Source organism: Miniopterus natalensis, chromosome 2 (assembly GCF_054644295.1).
Source record: "Miniopterus natalensis isolate mMinNat1 chromosome 2, mMinNat1.hap1, whole genome shotgun sequence".
In the NCBI taxonomy this organism is placed as follows: Eukaryota; Metazoa; Chordata; class Mammalia; order Chiroptera; family Miniopteridae; genus Miniopterus; species Miniopterus natalensis.
Window position 1 is genome coordinate 151,394,357 of NC_142082.1, and position 26,713 is coordinate 151,421,069.

General features: G+C 38.9%; 1 protein-coding gene across 1 annotated transcript in view; it reads left to right on the forward strand.

Annotated features, from left to right (window-relative positions):
• Positions 1-25,406, forward strand: part of PKP2 (plakophilin 2) — a 73,747-nt gene extending 48,341 nt beyond the window's left edge. The window contains exons 7-13 of the mRNA XM_087814730.1: positions 6,299-6,416; positions 7,281-7,445; positions 8,505-8,678; positions 14,230-14,383; positions 18,669-18,858; positions 23,335-23,422; positions 23,576-25,406. Coding sequence (XP_087670856.1) covers positions 6,299-6,416; positions 7,281-7,445; positions 8,505-8,678; positions 14,230-14,383; positions 18,669-18,858; positions 23,335-23,422; positions 23,576-23,644 — 958 coding nt within the window. The 3' untranslated portion in view covers positions 23,645-25,406. The remainder of the gene's footprint in view (positions 1-6,298; positions 6,417-7,280; positions 7,446-8,504; positions 8,679-14,229; positions 14,384-18,668; positions 18,859-23,334; positions 23,423-23,575) is intronic.
• The last annotated feature ends 1,307 nt before the right edge of the window (positions 25,407-26,713 follow it).

Sequence of the window (26,713 nt, forward strand, 5' to 3'; positions counted from 1 at the left end):
ACGCTTTACATTTGATGTGTGAACATAAATAATAGAATTGGCAATATTTCTAGTTATGTTGTACTATCGGTCATTATCTCATTTTATAAGTTGGGTATTTTAGATATACAAACAAACATGTGGTTTCATGAATTAAATTATTTTGTAAATTTTTCTTTAAGTAAATTTAAAAGGTATAAGTGGTATTTAAAAGAGTAAATATAATCTTGGTCTTGAAAATGATTGTTGTATAAGCTGAACCTCAGCGATTTTAGGTCATTATTTTGAAATCTCTCAACAATAATTAAATTAGTGAAGCAAACATATCAAATAATCTTGCAGAACAAATATAGCCCTGCTTGCCCGGTAACCCCTCTCTGGCCTCCCTGAACCCAGTGTTTCTAAGAGTGTCTCATTGGAATTGTCAAGCAGCACAGCTACAATCAGCCCCCTTGCAGAGGCCCCTACTCTTCATACTAAACTTTCCACTCTCCTATTCATGGCCATAGCAGGTGCGCCCAGATTAAGAAGTTGTACTTCACAGAAAATACATGACATTTCTGTTTACCAAAGAAACTCCTACTGTTACCTATCAGTCCATGAACAGTGACTGCCTAGTATGGGCCGAGACATGGGATAATTAAAGAAAATACATGAATAGAGAAAATATGGGAGAAGAAAAATCAGCAAAAAAAACAGACATAATTTTTATTACACCAAGAAGACTATATTTGCTTGCCTTTATCAGTTTATGAGTTGAATCTTGAACAGAAAAAGAAATTCTCAAGAATGTCTTCGTGAGAAATATTTAAAAGCTTCTTCATGTTAAAAAAAAAAAATCTGCATATAACTTACAGTTTAAGGTAGTGTTTTATTAACTCTATCTTATCACACTGAAAGTCTTTGAAATTAAAAAAAAACTAAAATTATCGTCATAGTCAGAACTACTACTAAAATTTTTTTAAGTCATCATTATAAAAAAACACACAAGTGCATGGGTTGATATATTTGGATAAAACCACTGATGACTTTCTTACTATCCTGTGGTCAGACTCTGTCCCTGTCTTGGAGGTGCAGGCTATCCAAGCATCATATGTTCTACTCTAGGTCTTGAGCATCTTCATCAATTCTAGTCTGGCACCCTAGACCTCTCATTTAAGTGTCAAAAATGTCTGTTCAAGTTCCAGAGGCTTCTGTGCATATTTTAGAAATTCATTTGCTGTTTATAATTGATTTTAAGTGGAATTTGGCACTCAACCTTGAACAGCCTGCCTAAATCAAGAGGAAATGACTGTTGCCTACCAACCAAATGATTACTGGCTGCATCGACTGGTAGAATACTTTTGGAAGACCCAAAAATGCAGGGAAACAGAACTAAAGGATTTCGGGGATAGATTTCCTCCTCCACATTCTGGTTTCTTGATGTGTCATAGATGCTGACATATCATTGTGCAGTTAATGTTCCTTGTCCTGGAAGAAACAGAATGTGTAGGTGGTAGAGCTTTGTTCTATCTCCCAGTGTTGCTTCTGTTTGCAGATGTAGCAGTTGACTTTGGCTGATGTTTGCGGATACCTTCAGGATCTGATGTTGACTTCAGAATAACAGACAAGCCCTTCTTTGGGCAGAGACTTTTATTGCTCTGCCAGTTCAGATGAGGCTCCCCTTTTGTTCTGTGCAACCACAGGCTGCCTCTGCTGCTTTTTCTGGTAATCACAGACAAGGCCCAACTGTTTGATATGTATCAGCTGAGAGTTAAACAAAAGCCCAGACCTAAATCTCAAATAACGAGAGGAAGAAGGATGCCTCCTTATCAACCAGTGTCTTATCAAGTGCCTGCTGGGTCTTAGAATGGACTCTGAGCAAGTACTTAATTGACTGGTACTACTGGGGTCTTAACTGCACAATTTACAACACATGATATTAGGAAGGTGCACCTACAATTTTTAAAAACCGTTGAGGTGATCACCGTCTCAGTGCACTGGTTAGAACTTTAAGACTTGCCCCATAGACAGCAGATCTTGTATACGATGGTCCCAGGAAGAGTCATTAGTAGGAAAACGCACCTATTATAAGTAGAATGGCCTTATTAAAAAAAAAAAAAAATCTCTGCCTCTTAGAATTATTTATTTTGTTGGCAAAGTGTCTTGGAAAAATTCACTCCAACCCTGTTTTTTCCTGTGATTTTCATGTCCTGGAAATAATTATGCCCTTTCACTTTAAATATTTCATATCAGCTCTTCAGTTCCCCAGGCCAGCTGACCATTCACTGAGCTTGGACTTTGAGAGCTGGCAAACTAGCTATCTGACAGCACACCTGCCTGTAGCCACGCGCACACAGCCCTTACATGGAAAGGCCAGTAACAATCCTGTTAGAAGCAGGTAATTCTGATTTTAAACAAGAGTCACAGGTCAGGATTCTGAATGAAATTTTAGCAAACCTTCATTTCAGGAATTTTGTGCAAGTTATAGATCATGATATTGGTAAGGTACCTACCATAACGTCTAGCACACACACTGAATGGCAGCTCCTTTTATCATCTGACATTGTCCATTCTTTGGTGTGCCATATGAATTTAAGGTTTAGTCACACTGCTGTTAATCTTAACAGTGGCATACCACCTTCCCTTTAATTCCAGTGAGGTCCTGAGTCTTTGGTTTTCTTTTCCTCTTTTCACTGTGACACTCAGGAATGTGTGAGATAAGTAGTCCCAGGAAGAGTCATGAATCACTGATTTGCTTTCAGATGAAACACCTGAATTCTCCTAAACATGTGAAGTTTTGTTCAGAGACAGACAGGGTTCAAGTTCTGTTCGTACCCCTTGCAAGTCATATTGCCTGAAAATTCCTTTTAATTTCAAACACAAACTACAGCTCAAGCTGGCATCTTCTCACTCAGGCCCAGTGGAGGCAAAGAGCTCCAGAACCCTGCTCCACTTCCCCTCCTGAGGGGTGGGCAGCCTCCAAGCCCTGGTCCAAGGACCTGGGTTTTATTTATTTATTTACTTATTTATTTAAATCCTCACCAGAGGATATTTTTTTCCATTGATTTTTTTTTTTTTTCGAGAGAGGAAGTGGCAGGGGAGAGAAACAAACAAGCAAGCATCAATGTGAAAGAGACACATCGATTAGTTGCCTCCTGCTTGTGCCCTGGCTGGGGTTGGGGATAGAACCTGCAACCGAGATACGTGTCCTTGACCAGGAATGGACCCCTTAACCCTTCAGTCCAAGGGCCAGTGGTCTAACCACTGAGCCAAACTGGCCAGGGCAGGACCTAATTTTTAAATTTAAACTTTAGTATACAGTAGTATACAGTTTTAGTTTCCTAAGAGGTACTTACATATTTACTCAGACTTCTGTTGTATTATCCCAACCCAAAGAAAACTCATTGTTTAATCAAATTCAAACCATAGACACTAAATTAAAGGTTTCCCATATATTCATTGGTAACTCTAATAATCAGTTTTTATTGAGTAACTACTCTGTATGCTCATTCTCTTTTACTTTTCAACAAGATAATTTTAATATATTTTATTTATAGTTTTGAGATATTTTGCCATTTTAAACCTCTATTGGGCTATACATAGGAAATAGTTACAGGTAAATATTTCTCAGGATTAAGGAGATACATTGTACAAGGATCATTCTGCCTAAGATTAGCCATGTTAATTATCTGATTCCCACAAACTAAAGTATTAGCCATTGAGAAAAATAACTTTTAAGATGGATATATTATTTTCTAATAATTATTGGATGGTACAATAACAAATTCCTTTCTGACTAGTGACTTCTATTCATGGATGCAGTGCTATAAAGTAATACGCCCTTATCATTCATATTTCTGGGCGGTTGAGTAAGGTAGGAACTATTTTTGATATGCAGGAGCAAATACTGAAGCAGTGGGGTTCCATGCGCTTTCTGTCAGCAAAGGTATCAACTGCCAGGAATCCCTGATAAGTCCCATTTCAAGCAAGGAGAGTCTGGATAATACCAAACTACCAGACAACAGTTAGTGTGTGTGAACTGTCAGTGCTGCCAAACTGAATTACCATTCCCACCCAAAATAAACACCCTGAGGTTAAGCAAAGCTAAGTCATCCTTCTGTAAGGTATGTAGTGGGTTTAGCTAGTGAGAGAGACAGACCTTCAATTTGTCAAAGCAGTCTTAAACTACTGCCATTTTCCCAAGCCAGAGGTTGAAAAGTGCAAAGGGAAGCTTTAAAACGTGATAACGTTGTCTTGGAATTGGGGTCGTAAGGTATTTGCTAAACAAATGGCAGACTGAATGAATGTTGGATGGACTTTGTTCCACTCTGGAGCAGCAGCCTAGGGCACAGAATAAAGAACAGCTCTCCGATCCTGACTTGAAATCACTTAACTTACTATCACCAGGAAAAGTAACTTAAACTCTTTGGACCTCAGTTTTTCCATGTAGATAGAGGATCTTGTTTCAAATGGTCAGTTCTTGAGAAAAAGCTATAGTAAAAATGGTTTTATTGAGTTTATGGACCCTTCATTATCTTTTTTAATGGTCAAAATGTCACAGTTTTTCAGGTACAGTAAAAAGTAAGGAAGGAAGTGAATCTTTAATTAGATTAAAGATCTTTAATTAGATTAGTTCTCATGTCAAATGAGAACTAAAGTCACAAATAAGATTTTGTTAAAATTAAAAATTTGTTGTATCAATGCAGCAGCCATTAAATTGTCAGTATTTCCGTGTTTTAGGTATAGTAGTGTTATCTCCTCAACTATTAGGTTGAATCATGAAATTGCATTTTTGTGGCTTAAAAACGCTCAGGTATCATCAGTTTCACCCTATAGATGTGATGTCCATGGGAGCAGAGTACAGTGTTGTGTGCTCTTCCCTTGTTCCCTTTAGTTCTTGCTACAATGCTGGGCACATTTGTTCTTTGACAATATCTGTTGAATGTAGTATTTGGGAGCAGACAGTCTTTTTTTTTTTAATCCTTACCCGAGAATATGTTTATTGATTTGAGAGAGAGAAAAAGAGAGAGGGAAGGAGGGGGAGAGAGAAAGAGAGAGAAACATTGATGTGAAAGAGAACATTGATTGGTTGCCTTTCGTAGGTGCCCCGACCAGGAATTGAACACACAACCTTTCGGTATATGGGACGATGCTCCAACCAACTGAGCCACACCAGCCAGGGAGGGAGCAGAAAGTCTGTTTGAAATCACTTAGTGCAATATATTATTTTTAAAATGAAGAAAATAAGACCGAAAAAGTTCTTAGAATTGTAGTTGTTTTGATGTTCAGAATGGCACTGCGACGTTATAAATAAGTCTTTAATGTGCTTTGAGTATTCTGCCTATCAGTAAAAACCGATCTGATCAATTTTATAAGAATAGTTCTTAACAACTGAAGTTGGCGAAAGGCATTGTTCTTTTGCTATTCTTGTTGACAAAGATGCTAACATTTTTAGGAAAAAAATATTTTCAAATAGTTAGTGCTAACAAGAAAAACTTAATCCAAAGGAACATGGTAACAATAATACCTGAATATAAACATGATCTGAATTTGAAACATGATCCCCAAATGCATTACTTGACTGGATTTGATAAGCTTCAATTCTCTATAAGGAAACAACCTCCGCTTGTAGATTCAGTTACTGTTTATAGAAAGGTGTCACGGCTTAGCAAAATTAGAAATAGACTAAGTACAAAGATATTTATAGGTCATGTTCTTGACTTAGGTCTAACAGTGTAAAACCCTGCATTTGCCTTGACTTCTCTCTGCCATTTTAATTATAAAATCATGACATTTTAGAGTATCTGGTTTAATATTTGTTGATAACAGTTTATACTGAAACCTACAAAAACCCCCCAAATAATAGAGTTCAGCACCCTATCTTTATAAATGAGGAAACTGAGGCCCAATGAATTTAAGTGACTTTCTGTACCTTAGAGTTAAGTCACAGAATAAGTTGGGACTTGGCTATCTCTAGTAAACAATGCCTATTGCATCCTTTGTTCTTTTAGTTGCAAAGTCTTTGCCTCATATGTATACCCTCTCAAAAATTGGGTGAAGGTTAAGTAAATAGTGCTATGACCTTGGTGCTTTGAATGAAGTAGACAGAAGACACTTATTGACGGTAATGTATTATATGAATATACTTAGAAGTTGTGTCCAGATTTAATGACCATTGAGCAATTGATAGAGACCGCAGGAAAAGTCTGTCACACTTTGACAAACTTGTCAGTTTTCCAAACCCTTGGAAGAAGCATCAGGTAAAGCTTTGAAACAGAGACCTGTTGGATACATGGCCTAAGCCTTACAGTTTTTGTTTGTGTGTTTTTCCTGATAGAAACATGAGTTCAGCTGGCCCTGATGGGAGGAAAGTGATGAGAAGGTGTGATGGACTGATTGACTCATTGGTCCATTATGTCAGAGGGACCATTGCAGATTACCAGCCAGACGACAAGGTGAGGCAAGAGTTAAATATCTTACATACTGAATTATGTTGTCTGACTAAGACTCTTCAGAGTATTCTTGAAGTAGCTGTTTGGGTTGAGCTTTTTTCATTAATTCATGCACTGAACTTAAGATTTCCCATATGTGCTTAGAAATATTAAAATCTATCAAGCCCCATTTTTTCCTATTTTCCAGACCCACATTTCCAGCTATTCCTTTAACAACTCTATGTAGATATTTGAAAGAAGCCCACATGCTCTATGTTCAGCAGTGAACTCAAATTCATCTCTTCCCTCATCCTCAAACTTGCTCCTTCTCTGTATAATCTTTCTTAACAATTACCACCATCCACCAAATAAAAATAGAAATCTGAATAATCTTGCACTGCCTCCCCTCACATCCCACGTTTACTGAGCAACAAACCATGCCCATTCTACCTGTGAAATGCCCTTTGGTTTACCACTTCTCTCTAATACTACCTACCCCTGCTGTCCTAGTTTGTGCAACTTTCATACTGATCATTGCAATCGGCTCCTGATTGGTTCCTACCAACAGCATCTCCTGTTTTCCAACTCCACATGACTACTAAATTATGCATTTAAAATACAGAATCATTCTGAACACACTCTTTAATAAGTAAAGGAGAAGGGCTCTCCAATGTTTTAAGAAATTCAGTCTCTGTTCCTTAGCATTGTGCTCATGACCATTCATGGTCTATCCTTAGCCTTTCTAACCACACTCATTCCACTCGCCCAGGATCCCTACAGTCCAAGCATCCAGTAAACCTTGTAAGATCTAGAGCCTCATACGTCCTGTGACATCACACTTGAAAGGGGATGTCTGTATGTATCTGATCAATATTTGTGTTTCCTCAGGCCACAGAGAACTGTGTGTGCATTCTTCATAACCTCTCCTACCAGCTGGAGGCAGAGCTCCCAGAGAAATATTCCCAGAGTATCTATATTCAAAACCGGAATATCCAGACTGACAACAACAAAAGTATTGGGTGTTTCGGCAATCGAAGCAGGAAAGTGAAAGAGGTATATAGGGAGGGCTTTGAAAGAAAAAGTGTTTGTGTGTGTACATTTCTGAGTACTTAGGATACTGGTGTTGGCAAAAGTAGGTTACAGCTGTGAGTACGTGAAACAGGGTTTATTCTTGTATTATTATTTATTAATTATTGTATTATTTTCCACACGAACAACTACAGACCTACTTTTGCCCACCCCGTATGTCAAGCATTATTTTGAGTTCTTTTAATCCTTACATCAACCCTACAAGGTGTAGATGATTAATACCCTCATTTACTGAAGAGGAAACAGAGGTACTGAAAGGTTAAATCGTTTTCCCAGAATAATTCAGCAAATTAATAGAGGGCATGGGATTCAATTCCAGGCAATCCAGCTCCAGATTTGCATTGTTAGCCCTTAAAATAATACTGCCCTATACCCTGCAGCTTAGGAAATAGGCTTAAAGCAACATGGCTAGTGGTATATAAATTGTTTTAACATTTAAAAACAGCCCTGATACTGAGATTTGGACATTCTTAAAAAAAAATGACAAAAAACGTTGGGCATCCTAAAAGCAAACCCATAGGAAGGAATACCTCCCATATTGTCATTTCACAGAAACTGAAAGAATGTGACCTCTCCTGCTCCTCGGAGTGGCGTGGTGTTTGTGAACTTGGAGAAGGGCTGGTAAATTTAGAATCCTGATGTGATCCCAGACCGCTTTACCAGACTCTGAGGAAAGAGGCCTGTTTTTCTTATCTTCAGGGTGTTTGTGCCTAATTTAGCTTTTCATTTAACAGCAGCCTGAAAACTATTCTAGGACAGCCTATGCTTTATTCTCTGGGTTCTTTCGCACTGTGAAATGGAAGGTTGGGGGTATGGGATGTTGCTAGGCAGAAATCATCATCGTGGGCTAAAAGTTAAGTCATTGGAAAATGGACATATCTGCTTTTTCATTTCTGTTTCAGGGGCTTCTTACTATACAAATTATGATTCTCTCTAGGCTATTTCTAGTCTCTTGGTTTGGGTGCGTAGTTACAGAAATCACTTGCAGACATTAATTCTAGATTTCATCCTGTGTGTGGTTAGCAGTACCAGGACATGCCCATGCCCGAGGAAAAGAGCAACCCCAAGGGTGTGGAGTGGCTGTGGCACTCCATCGTGATCCGGATGTATTTGTCCTTGATCGCCAAGAGTGTCCGAAGCTACACCCAGGAGGCATCTTTGGGAGCGCTCCAGAATCTCACAGCAGGAACTGGACCAGTGAGTATCATGCCTGTTTCCTCCTTTTGAAAGTTAATGACATTGTAGATGGACCTGCAGTCGGTTTAGAGATGAGGCAGTGAGGTAAGAACAAAAGTTTTTCTCCCTTTATTTAAGTCAGTTCTCAGGAATTGTCAAAGACTTTTAGGGTTCCAGAACTTCCCACCTCAGCTTCTGCCAAGCCAGGTCACTGCGAGGGAAAGACTCATAGATACTAATACTAGCCAGAGCTCTTTCAGTTGGAAGTCTCAGAATCCTACCTACACTGGCTTAAGGAAAAGAAGGGAGGGAGGGAGGAAGGAAAGAAGGAAAGAAGGAAAGAATTTCTTGGATTACATAACTGAAAAGTCCAGGTGAGTCTTCCTTCCGTCATGGTGGGATGTAGGTACCCCAGCCATTGGAATTGTGACTGCTGATCTGTTTTCCTCTGTTGGTTTCATTCTTTTTTTTTTCCCTTAAAGATTTTATATTGATTTTGAGAGAGAGAGAGAAACATTGATGTGATAGTGAAACATCAATCGGCTGACTGCCTCCGGCATGCCCCCCATTGGGGATCAAGCACCCTAACCCAGGGCATTGACAGTTCAATGCCCTGACTGGGAATTGAACTGTCAGCTTTTCAGTGCCAGGGACGATGCCCAGGCAACTGAGCCACACTGGCCAGGGCTATTGGTTTCATTCTTAACAGCTCTGTTGTAGCAAAGGTAGCCACTAATGATTTCAGGCTGACATTTTATCCACACCAATGTCCCCATAAGGAAACAAATTACTTTTGCCCAGTATTTCCATTAAGAACTCAGAGAATTAGTCTCCCTTACCCATTGCTGAACTGATACCTGTGGCCAGGAGCCTGTGATGTTCTGATTGGCCAGATCTGGGTAATGTGCCCACATGTGAATTTCAGAGGCATGGGTTTGAGCAGGAGAGGGTCACTGCCAGCTTGTACCACTGAAATGGTAAAACACTGGTAGCACCTTAATGGAAAATCAGAGTGTTATTACCAAAAGGAGTAATGAATGTTGGGCAGGCAAACACAGCAGATGTCCACTGCCGTATGGAGTTGGAAATGACACCCGTGCTTTTGTGTCCAAGAACTTCAACTACACAATAAAGATCTGCTCCTCACTTACTTTATAGGAACAAAGTCAAAATACATAAAACCGTAAAAGCTTATTCCCTTCCCCATGTATTTAGCACCTTGCCACACATAGTTAGGGATTCTATAAATAACTATTTGAGCTAAAATTATTTACCTTGGTCATAAAATGATTAGCACAAACCCCCAAAATAGTTCATTGTGTGGCCAGGCTCCAAGTGGCCATCCTCTTAGGGAAAAGCACTCTTATAGATAACAAAAATATTATTTATTCTTTATTTGAGAAACTGGGTTCTTTCTTTAATGTGTTTACACAGAAGTTTGCTCTGTTCTGAATAAAATTGTGCAGAATTAAAACCAACCTTTATCTTAGCACTATGGTTAAGATTATGAACAGACTTTCAGTCTGTTAGATTTTTTGCAAAATGTACTTATGCCCAAACAGAAATGGTAAACTACCAGAGACCTGAATGACTCAGGGACATTATCATCTTACCTTCTCATTTTACCATGCTAAGTTTCCCAAAACCATTTCCACCACTTTCCCAAACCGTGGAAGCCCTCTTATTAACTACCAGCCAACTTACAAGAAAATGTCAGAAATTAAATTGCGTTGTGTGTGTGTGTGTGTGTGTGTGTGTGTGTTTAATTAAGCTTGTTATGCTCTGAGTATGGCTCACTATGAGCCAACCCTTTAAATTTGAATTTTAGCCTGTTGCATTCCAAGATCTCTCATGGAATCCAAGCAACAGAGATATCTTCATAACTGCCCTAATTGTGTCAAGGCATTTAAAATTATACCTAACCTTAGACCAGTCCAGTGCCCTGAAAGGAGGCCTGCACTGAACTGGTATTAATCCATACGGTTGTTAGAGTTGAACTTGCCTGGAGATTTATAGGAGAAATTATTAGCACCATCAGGCACTATTATAAGGACTCTTTGTTCTTGTAAGTTATGAGATGCTTTTTATTAAAATTTTGACTTCTATGAATATCTTTTCTGATTATTTTCCTAATTTTGTTATGCTTAAATTGTGTGATTTAAAAAATACTTGTTTTTTTAATTTCTAAAAGGAATCATTGAGCCCAACCGGGCATGGCTCAGCTGTTGAGCATCGACCTAGGATCCAGGCGATCGGGGTTTGATTCCTGGTTAGGGCATATGCCTGGGTTGTGGGCTCAATCAATGACTCCCTCATCATTGATGTTTCTATCTTTCTCTCTCCCTCTCCTTTCCTCTCTCTGAACTCAATAAAGATATATTTAAAAAAAAAAAAGTGTAATATAAGTTTAAAAATTAAGTTACAAGCTTTCAGTTATAAGATGAATTTAAGTCATGGGGATATAATGTACAGCATGATGTCTATAGTTAATAATACCGTATTGTATATTTAGAAGTTGCTAAGAGAGTACATCTTAAAAGTTCTCATCACAAGAAGGAAAAAAAATTTTGTAACTGTGTGGCGATGGATGTTAACTAAATTTATTGTGATAATAATTTCATAATAAATACATATATCCAATCATTACATTGTACACGAAAAACTAATACAATGTTATATGTCAGTTATATCTCAATAAAGTAAATAAGCATAGATTAAACATTGCTTCATAAAAGTTAAAAGTCATTGAAATAAACAATTTCCAAGTTTCTAAAACACTCTAATACCACTTAATTTGATAGCTGTTGGAAAAAATAAAACGTATCCCCTACCCAAAAATGTCACACTTTTTTTTTTTTAATATATCTTTATTGATTTCAGAGAGAGGAAAGGAGAGGGAGAGATAGAAACATCAATGATGAGAGAGTCATTGACCAGCTAGCCCGCAACCCGGGCATGTGCCTTGACCAGGAATCGAACCCCGATCGCCTGGATCCCAGGTCAATGCTCTACCGCTGAGCCACGCCCAGCCGGGCCAAAACTGTCACACTTTACCTGAAAATCAGTTCCAACAGCATTTAAATGCAGAAGGTAAAACAGTAAAGCTTCTAAATGGTAACATGGAAAAATGTCTCCATGACCTGGAATAGGGAAAGATTTCTTAAAAGTGGACACAAAAAGCACTAATAATAAAATAATTATTTTATAAGTGGACTACATTAAAATTAGTAACTCATGCTATTATGCAATCAAAAGTCATTGTTAAGACAGAAAAAAAGGCAAACCACAGAGTAGGAAAATGTTTTTGTAACATACATAAGTGAAGAAGGGTGGTATCTAGAAAATATTAAACTCATCAAGTTAACAATAAAATGATAGACAACCCAGTAGAAACAGGGACAAGAGACTTAGCAGGAACTTCACAAAAATAATGTAGAAATAGCTAGTACTCATTTGAAAACCTCGTTGTAATCAGGACAGTAGGAACCAGAAGTGCCATTTGCAAACGGCTGACCAACTAATCAACATATTCTCTATGGCTGAAAGAGAAAATCAGTTTCGCAATTTCAGTGGGTGGGTGGGGAAAAGCTAGAACTGTTAAAAGGAGAAAGATAGCATTTGCTGTGATGGTTTATGTTCCCTAATCTAAATAAGAGAGCTTTAGGGCAGGAGAGAATTGATGATGTGAGGTGGGGGGCAGCGGTTGAGGTGAAGGGGCAGCAGTTCTTGATGAGGCTGAAGGAAAGTATGGTAGAGAGGGGAAAAGAGCAGGGAGAACAGGACATTGTCTGGAGCTGACGTTTCCAAAGTCAAGCTGTATCTGGGCGAATACAGATTCTGTGTGACCATGATAGTGACCGGCTCGTGTACAGAAGAGATGAAGGTCAGTGACTTTTAGGACGTCCAGGAGCTAGGAGGTAATCGATGGAGCCATTGACAGTGGACAGGAGGCGCAGGAGGCTCTGAGCCAGGCTCTGCAGCCCCCTGTGGGTGTTGGGAAAGGACCAATCGGTCTTCAGATGACAAAGAAAATGCTATGAGGGTGACAGGGCTGGATGGCAGTGACTCAGAAGAGCAGAGTTTTGCCTGTGAGGGAAGACAACTATCTAGATGAAGGGAAGAGAGAGGAATGCTAAGTGCCCAAGACACAGGCGTGGTACAGAATAAATAGCCTCCTCTCTAGATGGCTACAGGGGAAGGATTCTTCTCAGAGGAGAGCAAGTAGTCTAATGGAATGTTTTAACAATTAGTGAAAGACAGGTATAACTTGTTTACAATAAAACAGACATTCTGAACTGTTTTGAGTCACGGAGACTTTGAGTATCTAGTAAAAGTTATGGACCCTTTCCCTGAGAAAGTTTATTATAAACACAAGTAGTTTTAGGGACCTCCTGTCCCCTCCCCAAAACCTATATTGGACCCTATATTAAGAGTCCCTCTTCTAACAGGCACAGTGGAGAACGTAAGGGCAGCCATCCATAGGAGGTAGGGGCAAACAAGCAGTGTTTGTTAAGATAAACGGAGAAGATCACACCCTGAAGAATGGTCACGAATTACAGAAATGTCTGGCATGGTGGCCTCAAATTAGCTTCAAATAGAAACCTGTAAAGTTACCAGCACACAAGCTAAGGCCTCAGTATTGTTGGAGGTCTGCTGATGCTGGGAAGAGCCTACTCGGAACTCAGATACTCTGATAGTAGGTGACCAGCCTAATTCCAAATGAGATTTGCCTCTAGTGGGCCTGGACCAGCAACTTGCATATGCACATGCCTCTGGCAGAGCATAGACTTTCAGATAGTCTGAGTAGCAATATGTTTCTATTTAAAAGCCCAGTGTCTCTTTTAGGAAAAAAACGGCTTTTTTAGAAATGAATAAGTTTATTAAAATATGTAAAATGCCAAAATTTGAACAAGAAGAAACAGAAAAGATGAATATGCCAACCACCAGTAAATACAGTGTAACTTTGATTCTACAACTTTTAAAAAATTATTTTTTTTTTATTGATTTCAGAGAGAGGAAGGGAGAGGGAGAGAGAGATAGAAACATCAATGATGAGAGTCATTGATCAGCTGCCTCCTGCACGCCCCCTGCTGGGGATTGAGCCGGCAACCCAGGCATGTGCCCTGACCAGGAATCGAACCGTGACCTCCTGGTTCTTGGGTCAATGCTTAACCACTGAGCCACGCCGGCCAGGCTGATTCTACAACTCTGATTCCAAAACATCGTCTTTATCATGTTTTTTGTGCGATGATGAACTGAAAATGTGAATAAAGGGCAGACTGATCAATAGAAAGGAAAGGAAAAGACAGGCCCATTTTATTTATAAACATGCAAAAAATATAGTAGCTAACCAAATCCAATAATGTATTTAAAAATACTGCATAAACATGAATTTTTTTATTCAGTAATTCAATCGAAAACCTAATAAGAATTTAAAGATACTGTCTTAGGCTGATATCGTCACAGCTCTAGTTTTTAAAACATCTCGCTCAATCTCTAGTAATCTACAGAAACTTACTATTACTGTGAAGTCAAGTGCAACAGTATTTACAGGATGTGTCCTACAAAACAGATGCCGATGTCAGTGGCGCAGACAGTGGTGCAGAAGGAAAACGGCCTCCAGCACACCCGGAAGATGCTGCATGTGGGGGATCCGAGTGTGAAAAAGACTGCAGTCTCCCTGCTGAGGAATTTATCACGGAATCTTTCCCTGTGCAGTGAAATTGGTGAGTCAGTAAGAGTATCTAGATGTAATGTGACTGTGTTAGAAATACAAATGCAATAAAGCATTGTCCTTATCACATTCTTTTTATAATGATGGGCTGAAAATGTAAATAAAAAGCAAAATGTGATGACTAGACCTGACTCTTGTGCACCTAGGCATCAAGGGTAGGCTTTCTCACAGGGTCTCAAATAGGACTTTTCTTCATATCCAACATTTTTTTAAATTACTGCAGAAGAGAAATTCTAGGCCATACTAATAATTAACAAGATAAGTAATATAGTTGATATTTTTCAGCCCTTGGTTGTGCCATCCAATGAAGTCTTTTTAATTCGTGTTGCTGTCTTGCAGAGTGTTCTCTGTGAGGCCTATGTGAGCACCACTCTTCTGGATGAACAGGTATTCATTAAAATAAAAAAGACAAAAGTGCCAATTCATCGCAGATGGTTTTAGAACAAATACAATGAAAGCTATTTGCTCCTTTTTTTGAGTCTGTATTATTGACAAAGATAATAACTGTGTTACACTATCATGTAACAATTCTTCATTTATTTGCTTTATACCTAGAAATATCTGACAACAGAATCAAGTCAAAAACTATAAAATGAGACAATAATGTTAGAATTGTTTATGCTTCCTAATGCTCCATAAATTAGTCATTTCACTAAAATTATAAATACATTTTTGTGAGTTTTTTTAAATGGATTGGATTATTCTGAAATTACACACACACACAGCATGAGAGGTATTGAAGTCTGTGGTTATGTTTTAATAATGCCATTTCCAAAGACAGCAGGCAGCGCAACACTGGACAGGTGGTTTCATGCCCATTATGAGTATAAAGAGGGCCTGGAAATTTTTCAGCGGATCTAAAGGAAACCTTGCCCTCGGCACTCTCAGAATTATGGAAGCGTTCTCCCCATTGTCTTCTGAGGACTTTTGTGCTCCACTTCAATCGGGTGTATTACCCTTTGACTTCTTTTTCTTTTCCCAAATAAAATGTTGACTCTGTCTTTAAAACCCTGCCGATGAGAATAACCGCCCTCCACACATTATGCATGTGCCTCCCGGGCTGCGGTCCTCAGCTGCTGGGGAGATGAAGCTGTAGAGCCACAGTTTATGGAAGATGACTTCACAATAAATGCCCCTCATTTTCAGGGCAACAGTGAGACGAGGCTTCAGCAAGATAAATAGAGTTTCTAAATTTTAAATTGGCTTTAGATCAAATATATAATTTGAGTAAAAGGACCCATCTTGGTTCAGAGTATTAATAGCCAGGAATAAATGAAAACCAGTTTGAAATGCACGTTTTGTGTTTCTCATGAGAGATTTCTAGGCCAGGTAAAACTTCCCATGTGCTGACCTGGAATACAATCATCACATTTTACTGAGATTTACAGAAATAAATTTAAAACTTATATTTTCTTAAAAATGTGAAGATAGGCAACTTAGTACAGTGACAGTCATAGACCTCCTGTGGAGGACACGGATCTGCATCCTACAATGCTCCTCTGCCACCAGGTCACTGGGGCTCATCATTTAACTGCTCCAGACGGGGGAGACTGATAATCAGTTCTTAAGTGTTTTCCCAGGGTCAGGGAGCATAATGTGTGGTATGTGCAAGCAACAGGAAGTATCGGGATACATTTCTAGAGTCTCAATTCACATTCATTCATTGTTACAGATGTCTTCAAACATCCAACTAGTGTATTGGCTTTTTAAGGCATTGAGTTTTAGCCATTAAATGAAATCTCTCTCAGCAATATGACATTGAGCTATAACCTTCCTATATCATGATAAGGCCTTTAATTTTATATTTTGGTATTAAAGATCCAATTTTAATTATCCCAAAGTGAATGTATTTATGGAGGCCCACTGTGTGTGTGTGTGTGTGTGTGTGTGTACAGGGTGGGGCAAAAGCAGGTTTATAGTTGTTCATATGGAAAATGATACAGTAATTAATAAATTATAACATAAGAATAAACTTTCACATACAACTGCAAATCTGCATTTGCCCCACCTTGTTTATGTGTGTATACACACACACACATACACACAGAGAGAGAGGGAGAGAAAGAGAAATACCGAGAGATCCTGCCTTTCTACATTGAAGTGTTAAGTTTTGTCGATGTATTAACAGTTATACTGCTTTTCTAAGAAAAACAAATGTGATACAAAATGTTAAAGACTGTCTTCTCTGATTCTCGCTCCTCCTGAGACATCACCCTACATTTCAAGCTTAAAATTGATGTACAGAAGTGGACATTCTTGCTGGAGGTGATGAGCGGGGAGAGGTGGGGCTCTCTCTCATCAGTAATTGTTCTCAGTGTGGGCAGCCCGGGCTCAGCAGCCATTACTGCACCCTGCAAAGAGATTGATTGGTTGTGATTGTCGCAGACTTGTTTTTATGTTTTCAACCTAAATTCAGTGAAAGGAAAATTTATGTTCTCAAGGCCTTTACTTCTGTGGCTTAACTTGTTAAAAAGAGGAAGCCTTCTGATAATACTTCATCTCTATTGAGACCTTACTATGCACAGAGTACTATGATACAGTAACACATATTAAGTCATTTAATCCCTCAAAACAACCCTGTGGAGTAGATAACTATTGTTATCCCATGTTACAAATTAGAAAAAATCAGGCATCGAGAGGTTAAGTAGCTTGCCAAGACCACACAGCCATTAAGTGGCAGAGACAAGACCAAAACTAAAGAAGTATGGCTTCAGAGATTGAGATCTAAACTAAAGAAGTGTGGCTTCAGAGGTTGAGATCTAAGCTCTTAACACTCTGTTGTGATGCCTAAACACAGTCAAGAAGAAAGTGTTCCGGCCCTTGAGCAGAAGCTGTCTTTCCTGTCCATCGGGTCCAGGACTTATCAAAGGCTTACATGCTGCTCTGTCCCTTTTTTTGAGGACCTCTCTGCTATAGGCATGGTGGTCAGTGCTGAAAGTCTGGAAATGAACATGATAATTACCTTCAGTGGACCCGTAGCCACATTTGGAGTTCAGATAGTCGCATAACCAGTCACAATGCAGAATCATACAGAGGGAAGTACAGTTCCAGGCACCACATAAACTCATGAAAAAATAATAAAATTAAACAGAAGTATTTGTTGTACAATTACAATAAACACAACACTGTATTAAAGAGCTGTGAGGAGCAACAAAAGCAAGAGAAACATGCTCTGTGTCTACTAAAGAGAGTCCAAAGTAGTTAGAGAAAAAGAAGAAAACATGTGAAAAGAATTATTGTAAAAAATCAAGTACAAATTCATACTGCTCAAAACATATCGCATAAGGCAAGTTATGATGAAATCGTCAACTATTAATACCTCTCTTGTTACTACAAAAGAAGCCAAACTAAAACCGTTACCAAGAACTTATGTACTTAGTAAAAAAATAAATTTAAAATAATCTGTCTTTTTTTTAAATAATATTATTTGTGCATTAAAGAAACTCTGGGCAGTACAGATAATTTTTTTAAAAATATGTTTAGGTCACTGTCAATACTGTTATAGAAAAACAACTTAATATTTTCATGTATTTCTTCCAATGTTGCTTATGTGTATTTTCTTTCCTAATGTTATATTACATATTCTTTATATAAATAAGCATACAGATTTTTCACATAGAATATTAATATAAATATTTCCGTTATTTGCATGCCTCATGGATATGTTTTGTGATGCATAAAATTCTTTGCAGATGTATTTTATTTAATTATATTCTATTATTGGGATATTTAGGCTTATTATAAGTTTTCAGTTCTATATAATACTATAATAAAGATCTCTGCGTAAAGCTTTTAACATTTTTAAAGTGATGTCCTTAGGATGAATTCCCAGGAGTATAATTACCGAATCAAAGAATGTGAAAATTTTTTAAATTCTTGATATTTCTATCAAATTGCTTTCTGAAAAGGTTACCAGTGTATTGAGCAGAGCATCATCTTTTTAAAAATCCTTTTAAAATTCGAGTATTAGAACTCTGGCCAGAATGACTCAGTTGGTTTTGGGTTTGATTCCTGGTCAGGAGGCAAATGATTGATATTTCTCTCACATTGATGTTTCTCTCTTTCCCCCCTGCTTCTCCCTCTCTAAGTCAATAAAAACATATCCTTGGGTGTGGATTAAAAAAAAAGAAACAAGTATTAGAGAGGCTACATCTTTCTATATGCTTATTAACCACTTGTGTTTCCTTTTTAAAATGTTCTTTAACCAAAACATATAGGGATTTTGCTATTAAGAAACAGTCTTTTTAATCAAGTGTTCTTTTTCTTTCATTTTCTAGCCAAAGAAACTCTACCTGATTTGGTTTCCATAATTCCTGACACAGTTCCAAGTACTGATCTTCTCATTGAAACTACAGCCTCTGCCTGTTACACGTTGAACAACATAATCCAGAATAGTTACCAGAATGCCCGGGATCTTCTAAACACCGGAGGCCTGCAGAAAATTATGACTATCAGTGCAGGCGACAAGTAAGTCCTTCAGCATCTGCCCATCGGCTGGCTCCCCTTCCCCACCACCACTCCCATCTGTAAACCTAGTTGTAAACATTGCCACTGAGGACCGTGGGCAGTATTCAGAGATAGTCAAACTCCATAGCTTCCAGCATTTTATTGACCTAATGAGTTAATTTGTTTCCCAGAACTACAACTGTGATTTAAGAACAGCAGGATGTAGGAGAGAGGGAGTCCTCTGGACAGGGAATACCCTTTTCCTCACTTACATCTGTGGAGCCAGGGCTGGCCCAGGTGGCTAAGAAGCAGTGATAACACAAGAGGTGGGAGGCAACATAATCGATTCTTGCTTTCTCAGTTTTCTCGGTCACGTCTCTTTCCACACCTTGTTCCCTTTTGAGAATAGGGAGTCTAATGGACACACCTTGTACATCAGTCATCCCACATCCTGGATTCTGTCTTTGAATTTCCCTCATTTAAAAGGAGGAAGAGCCCCGGCTGGGTGGCTTGGTTGTTGGTAGCATCGTCCCATGCACCAAAAGGCTGCGGGTTCGATTCTCAGTCACGGCATGTACCTCGGTTGTGAGTTTGATCCCTTGTCAGGGCACATTTGGGAGGCAGCCAATCGATGTTTCTCTCTCACATGGATGTTTCTCTTTCTCCCTTCCTCTCTAAAAAAATCAAAAACATATCCTCAGGTGAGGATTAAAAATAACAATAAAAAAATTACAAGGGAGGAAGAGCATGAAAAACCTTGTGTAACCAAATAATTACTATTACTTAATTTAGAGTGATGGGTCTGAAAGAGGCATGAAGATTATTACTTTTCTCTCTATACAATTCTGAATTGTTTGACTTGTTAAATAAAAGTTACTTTTGTAAATTAACAAAAAAGAAAGACATATTATAGCCTAGTTCTAATGAGTTGCAAAGCAAACAGACTTCACCTGTGATGGACAGACATGTGCCTGGCCGCACAGGGGTGAGCACAGGGGTCTGTGGTATCCTGGGATGATCACACATGGCCTCTACCGCAGCCCCACCCAGGGTAAACCCCTGTGCTCTACAGCCCCCCCTCTGATAAAACTCACAGAAGGGAAGGCCCCATTCAGAGTCACAGGACGAAAGGGAGCACTGGTTAGGTCAGTTCGCCAAGAGCAAGGAATATTCACCTTGTCCCCAGAGCCTGGCAGATAGCAGTTGCTCTGTCTTTGTGGAAACAATAAATTATTGCCGCAACACAGAAATGACTGTTTGGAGTAGTCATCCAGACTTCTAAGCAAATCTCCGTAAGATCATCTGATTTTAATTATTTGAGTATTCAGACATAACGAGCACATTGGAATACACTATTGTTGCTGGTGAAAGTGGGCTCTTTGGCAGTGTCTCGAGAAAGGAATTTCAAAGGGCTCATGCATGGAGAAGTTTAAATGTAGTGGTAAGATTTTTATTGGGGTGAAGGGAAATAATACACCCTCGAGGATGTAGAGGACAGGCAGGCTCAAGTAGCAACTTCCTTGAAACTTCTGATAACCCTCCATATATTTTCTTGGCTCTCTGTAAGGACCAAGGCGTCATTGAAACCATCCAACCCACTTCCCGATTTCTCCCTGTTGGCGTTGGGCCCTCCCCGTAACCAGTCCCTTTCCTGGACCTGTGGGGTTTTGTGCCCCCTATTCAATCTGATTCTTTTCCCAGGGTAGGTCCTGCCCCTTTGTCCCCATTTTCCTTTACTGCACATGCCTCAAAGTAGAAGCACCTCCCCCCTGTGCCATGCGGACTTCTATGGCCCGTGTCCAAAAGTTCTGTGCATCATCTGGTTTCTGCTGGCATGTGCCCAGCAGAGGAATTTCCCTCCCGCCTCCCTCCAGTAAGCCAGATAATCCAATAGTCCAGTACAGGCGGGCAGCACCCCTGGGAGATTTTCCTCTGCAGTCCCCTGCAGTGTGTAAATGAGTCTGCAAATGCTGTGGCTTCCTAGTAAGTAAAGCTTAGTGGAATGCTGAAACTTCCTAGTGAAGCAGGCCCTTATCTGACTCAGCTCCCCAGTTTAAGTTTAATACTGATCCAGCTCCCTGGTTTATTAAGCTCAATGTCTGATTCCCTTTGCCCCGTCTCTCTATTAACAGCTAGTTAACTACCTATGCTAACACCATCACTTTTGGAAACTTCTGTAGTTTAGCAACATACAGATATACTACTCTGTGACAATTTGTTGCCCTGAGTGTTCATTTGTGAGCCAGCCATCACATGCCCAGTTTAAAAACAAAAACAGAAAAATGTCAAAAATGTCTATGGGCTGTGCCTGATGCTCCTTGCTAGAGTGCTGTATAGCCGACCTATAATTTATGGTTGTCAACCTAAATGAAGACGTTAACAGAGGCAAGCTCAAATTAACCAGAATTTGAGTTCTTTCGTGAATAGCAGAGAAATTGCAGTTCTGGTAACCCATGCTGCAGCAAGGTCCCAGGGAGTCTGGGTCTTCTTTAATCAAACATTTACAGAGAATTGGCCTCTCAGGTCATAAATTCTGTTCTTCTGAGGGGGCATACATGACATTCTCTATTTCTTATCCTCTGACTTCATTCGAGGTTGAAATCCTTTCACATGGGCTAGCCTGGGGATCAGTTATCATTTACAGCATTTTGTCTTTGAATACACGAATTCCCGAGTGCCAACAACCAACTTATAAACAAACTTTTTAAATATAACACCCTTCTAAGTTTTTAGCTGAGACACTCCTGCAATAAAAATGACAGGTTAACAAAACAAACAGAAGCTTTATAACATGAAGATCTCCAGTATACATGGGAGAGACCCAGGAAAACTGCATAACTCTTCTAAATGGCCCAAGCTACCCCTTTAAATAACACCTCCAGCTAAAGACAAAAGATGTTTGGGCTGAGGGGAGGTCAGTTTAGGGGGATTCCCAGGAAAAGCACAGTAAACAAAGGTTGTTATGCAGATTTAATTCCTCGCCTTCTCCATTGATAAAAGTTTCTAAAGATTTATTCATTGTTCACTTTCCTGTACAGAGAGGGAGACCCTGCTTACAAATGGAGATTTCCCTTATAAATGTCTCTTACCAAAGGGTCACTTCCACTCACTTTTCAGAGCTTTCCCTATGTCTACCGTCTCTTAAAAATAATCAGCCTAAAATAATCCTGATGCCAGAGAGGCAATGTTTTGGGGTGGCGTAGCCTGTTCTCCTTCAGTTACTGTTGAACTTTTCCAATTTTAAATATTAGAGAACCATAGCTTTCATGGATTAGTTATCTTGGTTATAAAGGATCTACTCGGAGACGTCCACAAGGTAACTAAAAAAATCTGTAGGGCACTGATTTGTCTCACCCTCTGCCAGGTTGATGAGTGATGAACCCAACATGCGATTCTCCATAAAGCTTTGCATTGTCTCTCCTTGGTTGCAGGTTTACAAACTCCTGTGATAGGAAAAATGAAAGATACATTTCTTCATTAAAAGAAAAAATACAGCCACATGGTCATTCAGGTGATATAAGAGAAAGAGATCAAAGGAAGTATTTTCTCCCTGCCAGAAACAGGAAATTTAGGACAAATTTAAAAGCAGAACATCAAAAACTAAATACAGTGTCAAATTCAGTGGGAGCTTGGATTTAAAACAGGAACACATTTTACATTTGCTCTGCACAAGAACAAAGACACTTTGAAGCTATTTTAACAAATGTTCCAACAAGAATTTATTTTATTAACTTGAAAAAATTACTCCTACCTTTATAGGGTCACTCACTCTAAGAGAGGGATATATATTTTTCAATCATACTTCCCTGAATTTGCACTATAATATACATATATATATACACACACACACACACACACACATATATAATACAGTATATATGCACACACATTATAAAATACAAATATATCTATAAATAATGTAAATATACAAATATAAGTTGTATTCTATAAATTCAAGGATTTGTAACATATTCCTTGTAAATATAAAGAATTTGCTCTATAGTCTTAGCCAGTTTGCTCAGTGGTTAGAGCATCAGCCCCATGGACAGAAGGGTCCCAGGTTCAATTCCGGCCAAGGGTACGTTCCTCAGTTGCAGGCTCGATCCCTGTCCCTGGTCGAGGCACGTGTGGGAGGCAGCCAATCCATGTGTCTCTCACACTGATGTTTCTCTCTCTCTCTCTCTCTCTCTCTGTCCTCTCCTTCCACTCTCTCTGAAAAGCAATGGAGAAAATACCTTTGGGTGAGGATTTAAAAAAAAGTTTGCTCTATAAACAATGTTAGCTCTGTGTTAGAGGTTTTAAAAGACCTATCCAAAATAATTTCTAAGAAGTGGTCCCTGGCCTACAAAGCTTACCATTTAATTCCCTTGTCATTGGAGTAGCCCTACTTAATGGATGGCTACTGAGTAACAGAGCTTAGAGATTTACAGACCAGCAGTCACCTCCTCCAGGAGCCTTAGGCATTCTCACCGATCTCGGGATGTCCCTTTCTTTCAGCTATGCCTCCAACAAAGCAAGCAAAGCTGCTTCTGTTCTCTTATATTCTCTGTGGACGCACACGGAGCTCCACAACGCCTACAAGAAGGTAAGAGTGCCCAAAAGGCGGGCGTCCTAATTAACACAGCCTGGTCCTGATGCCCAGCCCCGCGTGGCTGGGTATGGTGGGAAATTGCTAAGAGCTGCAGTTTTGTGTGTGGAAATGTCGTTGCCATTCACGTTTATGTTGCTTACTCCGTAGGCTCAGTTCAAGAAGACGGACTTTGTCAACAGCCGGACTTCCAAAGCCTACCAGTCCCTTAAAGACTGAGCCAAGAAAGAAAGCTCTCTCGGAAATGCCAACTTCACCATTCTCAGCCACAAAAAAACCCCGAAGGAAAACACCTATTTTTTTACTTCCCAGTCTGAGAAACCTCAAAAAAGAAAAAAAAAAAGAAAAAGCATGCCCTGTTTTTACCCTTTTCTAGTCCATGGTCTCCTGAATCCAGAAAATGAATCATCAGAATATGATTTACTGGTCTTCCAGGGATTTTCACAGGCTTGCCACCAGAAGACGCTGGCAGCAGGCTCTGTTTGCCCCCCACAAACAGGGTCTTTGGGATCAGGGCTTACGGCGCATGGCTCGCTGGAACCAAACTGTGAACTCCTGCGGAATGGACGTGAACAGAAGAAGGAAAGAAGCTGTTGTGGTGTTACTAGGATTTTAAAGTTTGATTTATATTTGTAATTTATGGTTTCCATGTTCTGTCACTCATGTGCACATTGCTTCACCATTGAAGTATATTTTTCTGCAGTGTTGAAACAGAATGGAAACAATAAATATTTGTTAAGTTACCCAGGAGAAAATTTAATGGCGAAACTGTTTTTGTTTTTATATTACTTTGTGCTTGCTTAATCCTCTTGAATTTTTTCTCTGATTTTAAATGGACGTAAGTTTAAGTTGCAGAGCATGCGTGACTCTAAGAAAAAGGAGTGAAGGTAGTGAACATACAGATTTAAAATCTTTTCCACAGGGAAAGGCACTATGGCTATGAAATTCAGTGTTTCCTCTAAACACTGAGTAAATGAGATTTTTTGCTCAAGGAAATACTTTACCTGTAACAGGAGCATTGAATGCAAATCTCTTCTGAAGAGTAGCATTCAATGCAACCTATTTCCTGGACTTTTTCAGCCACTGCAATGGGCTGGTGGAAGCATGGGCTCTGTCTTTAGCTACAAAAGAAACCAAGGTCTCTGGAGCTGCTGGGCCAGCCCAGGGCTCTGAAAACACAGCTCATCTTAATGAGTGACGTTATCAACCAGCCCAACTTTGCCCAACATTGAAAAAATAGCACAGAGCCACTAAGTCTCCTGATCTTCCTCAAGCCATTACTTTAAGTAAAGGAAACTCTAGAGAAGAAAAATGAAGTTATGTTGAGGAGAAATGGGTCTAGGCCACCCAGAAGCAATTTAAGAAGTACTTATGTTTAAAAGTTGACATCATCTATTAAAGCGAATCTGTATTAAGTGTTATTTTAACTGGGCCGTGGTTTATACCATTCATATAAAAATAGTCTTCTCAACTACCGTTCTGTTATATTTTGCTTTTTTAAAAAAAAAAAAAATCTGACAATGTTTGTTATAAGACAGTAAGAAGGAAAAAATTCTTCAATTCCCTTTGGCCAGAACAGTGTAATAGGAAATAAATTCCCATTTTCAATTTGAATGTGTACCTACGCCTTTATTATATTTAGAACTTGAAATTTTTTCAATTTTAACAGCTCAATGGAGAAGACCGAAGTTACTAACCTAGTGTAAACTGAAATTATTTAGATACCAATTTTTTAAATACTAAGAGAGAAATTCTCTTTTTCCAGAGTTTTGACAATAAGCACTTGGAGAGTTATCTTTATTCCTCCAGAAAATTGATGTATGTTCAAGAAGTTTCTGTATTTTTTAAGGCGCTAGTGGAGCCTTCAATAAAGTTCAGCATAAAGTGAGACAAAAATAACATCTCCTTCATTGGTGTCTATGTATCTGATTTGTGTATCTTTGTGTATGTGGTATGACTGACATGACACTTGAGGATTTGACCTTATAAACTTTAATTACTAAGAGTTTAATACTTTGTAATTCCTTATATTTCTTCCCTAATTAAAGTTTTAAATCCTTTACCAAGAAACACTTCCTACAAGAAAGATGGGACTAGCTAGTGATTAAAACATGTAAAAATGGAGAGACATACAAATGCATTAGCTGTCGTTAGATTTTAGTAAATGGAGTCTGTGACCATGAACGATAGATTATGTTTGATCCCCATGTTTTGCTTTGTCACCCTGTTTACAAAAACCTCACCACTTTGCTATCTGTGAACACCTCTGAGGGAGGTCCTTGTGTGATTTATTATCAGTTTTGATCACAGGGCCACACAAAGCTCTTTTATTTCCAACGTATCCCAGACCATTGTCCATGTCATCAAAGGAACTGACAAACTGAGCGGCGCCTTTGCATCTATTTGTGCTGAGTTCCAGAGGGCTGCTGCCTTGTCAAAAATTCTTTGTGGTCTTCTGGAATATGGAATATTGCTGCCGTGGATTTCTGTAACTGGAAACATTTATTTATGCCTGATGGGAATAACTAAAGGATTATCTGACAAAATAGACGGGATTAACATGTTGAATGGGAAAACCAACAGCAGGAGTAGATAAACCACTTTAAAACCAATGTAGTCACCCTCTGAAGAAGCAATTTCCTAGAAGAAAAGGGAAATGGGAAATATATATATATATTTATAATTTATATATTATAGTTATAAAGTTTCCTTTAAATAATGTGTAATGAACTTACTGCATTAGAATGAGTAGGACTTCAGTTTATGTGTACTCTGAGCAAAATTGCAGAAGTCTCAAGTCGCAGAATCTGAGGATTAAGAGAAAATTTTGAGGGCATCTGGTCAAGTCCTCCTTAAAGTATCTTCTTGTATAAGAAAAGACTCAGTTCTTATTAAAGTGACAGAGAAAAATATGCCATCATTCATTCAACTAATGCCCAACATGGTCCTGTAATTGGCCTATCTTAAGACTCAGTAACTGTTGCATTGAAGTGTTTGTTGTGGGAAGGAATAAATATAGATGACAAAGGAAACAATTTTTTCAAAATAAAATTCTGTTTTAGCTTTAACATTTTAGTTTATATTTGTACTGACCATTTCAACTCTTTTGAAATTCAGCCTTTTAAGGACAAAAAAAGAAAGCTCTTTTCATGATTTATTCAAGAAAGAGTGCTCAGAACGCTGCACATTGGCATAAGAGCTGTTTAAAATACAAGCAGAAGGGAAAGCATTCTGAAAGCCATAGTTTGGAAAACACGGTTAAAGAATCTGTCAGTGTTTAGCCTGGAG